The sequence below is a fragment of the Loxodonta africana genome, chromosome 7 (genome assembly GCF_030014295.1).
Source record: "Loxodonta africana isolate mLoxAfr1 chromosome 7, mLoxAfr1.hap2, whole genome shotgun sequence".
NCBI lineage: Eukaryota > Metazoa > Chordata > Mammalia > Proboscidea > Elephantidae > Loxodonta > Loxodonta africana.
This window is the reverse complement of record NC_087348.1, coordinates 80,354,405-80,356,038: the sequence shown is the minus strand read 5'-3', so window position 1 is coordinate 80,356,038 and position 1,634 is coordinate 80,354,405. Positions and strand designations below refer to the sequence as shown.

General features: G+C 45.5%; 1 protein-coding gene across 1 annotated transcript; it reads left to right on the top strand.

The window, feature by feature from the left end:
* Nucleotides 1-436: 436 nt before the first annotated feature.
* Nucleotides 437-1,398, top strand: LOC135231982 (olfactory receptor 52P1-like). The gene has a single exon (XM_064289228.1). It carries the CDS (start codon nucleotides 437-439, stop codon nucleotides 1,370-1,372), a length of 936 nt encoding a protein of 311 aa, XP_064145298.1. The 3' UTR covers nucleotides 1,373-1,398.
* Nucleotides 1,399-1,634: the final 236 nt, after the last annotated feature.

The following is a 1,634-nucleotide window of genomic DNA, read 5'->3' as shown; positions in this document are numbered from 1 at the left end:
TGGGGTGCAGAAGTGTATTCCTGCCCCCCACCATACAGGAGACTTTTCAATAAGAAGATCACGGTTCTTCTATCAAATTCTTCCACCCTTTAATCAAAGATAAGAATATTTTCTCCTCTTCTTATTCAAATGCCAGAGAGATTCTTTAAAGTGTAGAATTGTTGAACTGGGAGGGGGGCAAGTAAAAGCCCACTACAGCATCCCTTATAACAAAAAGAATACCAAGGACATAAAAAGTCATTTGAAGACAGTATTGGTGCTTAGGATAGTGCTGAAACCAGACTGCAGATTCTGTGATCCCAAAGAGGTATTCAACCCTCTTTTCTGGGTCCCATCTTAGCAAGTCATTAGAAACAAAATTGGTGCAAACAACTCACCACCTATGTCTCATTGGCAGGTGTCTAAACTTTTTCAACCACCACCACCAGTTTCTACCATGCTAATCTTCAACCATTCCAGCTTCACGACATTCACTCTCATTGGCATACCTGGCTTAGAGTCACAACACCTGTGGCTCTCTCTTCCTTTCTCCTCCATATTTTTGGCTATCCTCATTGGCAATGGTGCTATTCTCTTCCTGGTGGCCACAGAGCCCACACTTCACACACCAATGTATCTGCTCCTGGCCCTGCTGATGGTGGCTGACCTTGTATCCACTCTGGCTCTGGTGCCCAAACTCCTCTGCCTCTTCTGGTTCAATGATCAGGATATTACTGCTAATGTGTGTTTCACCCAGATGTTTTTTATCCACGGTACGTCTGTGGTGCGATCAGCCTCACTTGTGGCAATGGCTTTTGACCGATACGTGGCTGTGTGTAAGCCATTGTGCTACAACACAATCCTGAACCATTCCCTAGTTGGACGCCTGGGACTGGTGGCTCTAGCCAAGGGTGTGATTCTTATCCTACCCATGCCTCTTCTACTTCAAAGGTTGACCTTCTGCCACATGGTCATTCCTCACACCTACTGTGACCACATGGCTGTGGTAAAAATGGCATGTGGCCACACCAGATCCAGTCATATCTATGGGCTCATCATGATCCTTCTCGTCGTAGGTCTTGACCTCCTGCTCATTGGATTCTCTTATGCCCTCATCCTGCAGGCTGTGGTGCACCTCAACTCTAGAGGTGCCATCTGGAAAGCCCTCAACACCTGCTCAGCTCACCTATTTGTCATCCTTTTTTCATATGTGCCTGCACTCCTTTCCTCTCTCACTCACCGAATTGGCCTCAGTATCCCACCTCAAGCCCACATTCTCCTAGCCAATCTCTATCTTCTTTTACCCTCAATGCTCAACCCTATCATCTACGGTATAAAGACGAAGGAAATAAGGGAAAAGGTGGCCAAATACCTGGGCATAGAAACTGCATAGACAGTGGGTCCCAGCAATAAACCTGTGCATGAATGAACAATGAGTACCACTGACTCAAAGCCACTGTCCAACCATCAAAGGACCCAGTTGTGTCTCCAGACAAGCTGTGGAAAAAATAGACCATGAATCAGTGATCTTTATTTTTTTAGCTTACATGAAGAACCAATACGTTTGTACTTTCATCAAGCTACAATTCAAAAATGGAGAGCCTAGACATCTCTTTCTGTCTAATAAAAGCACGCTGATGGCACAAGGCTCCTGA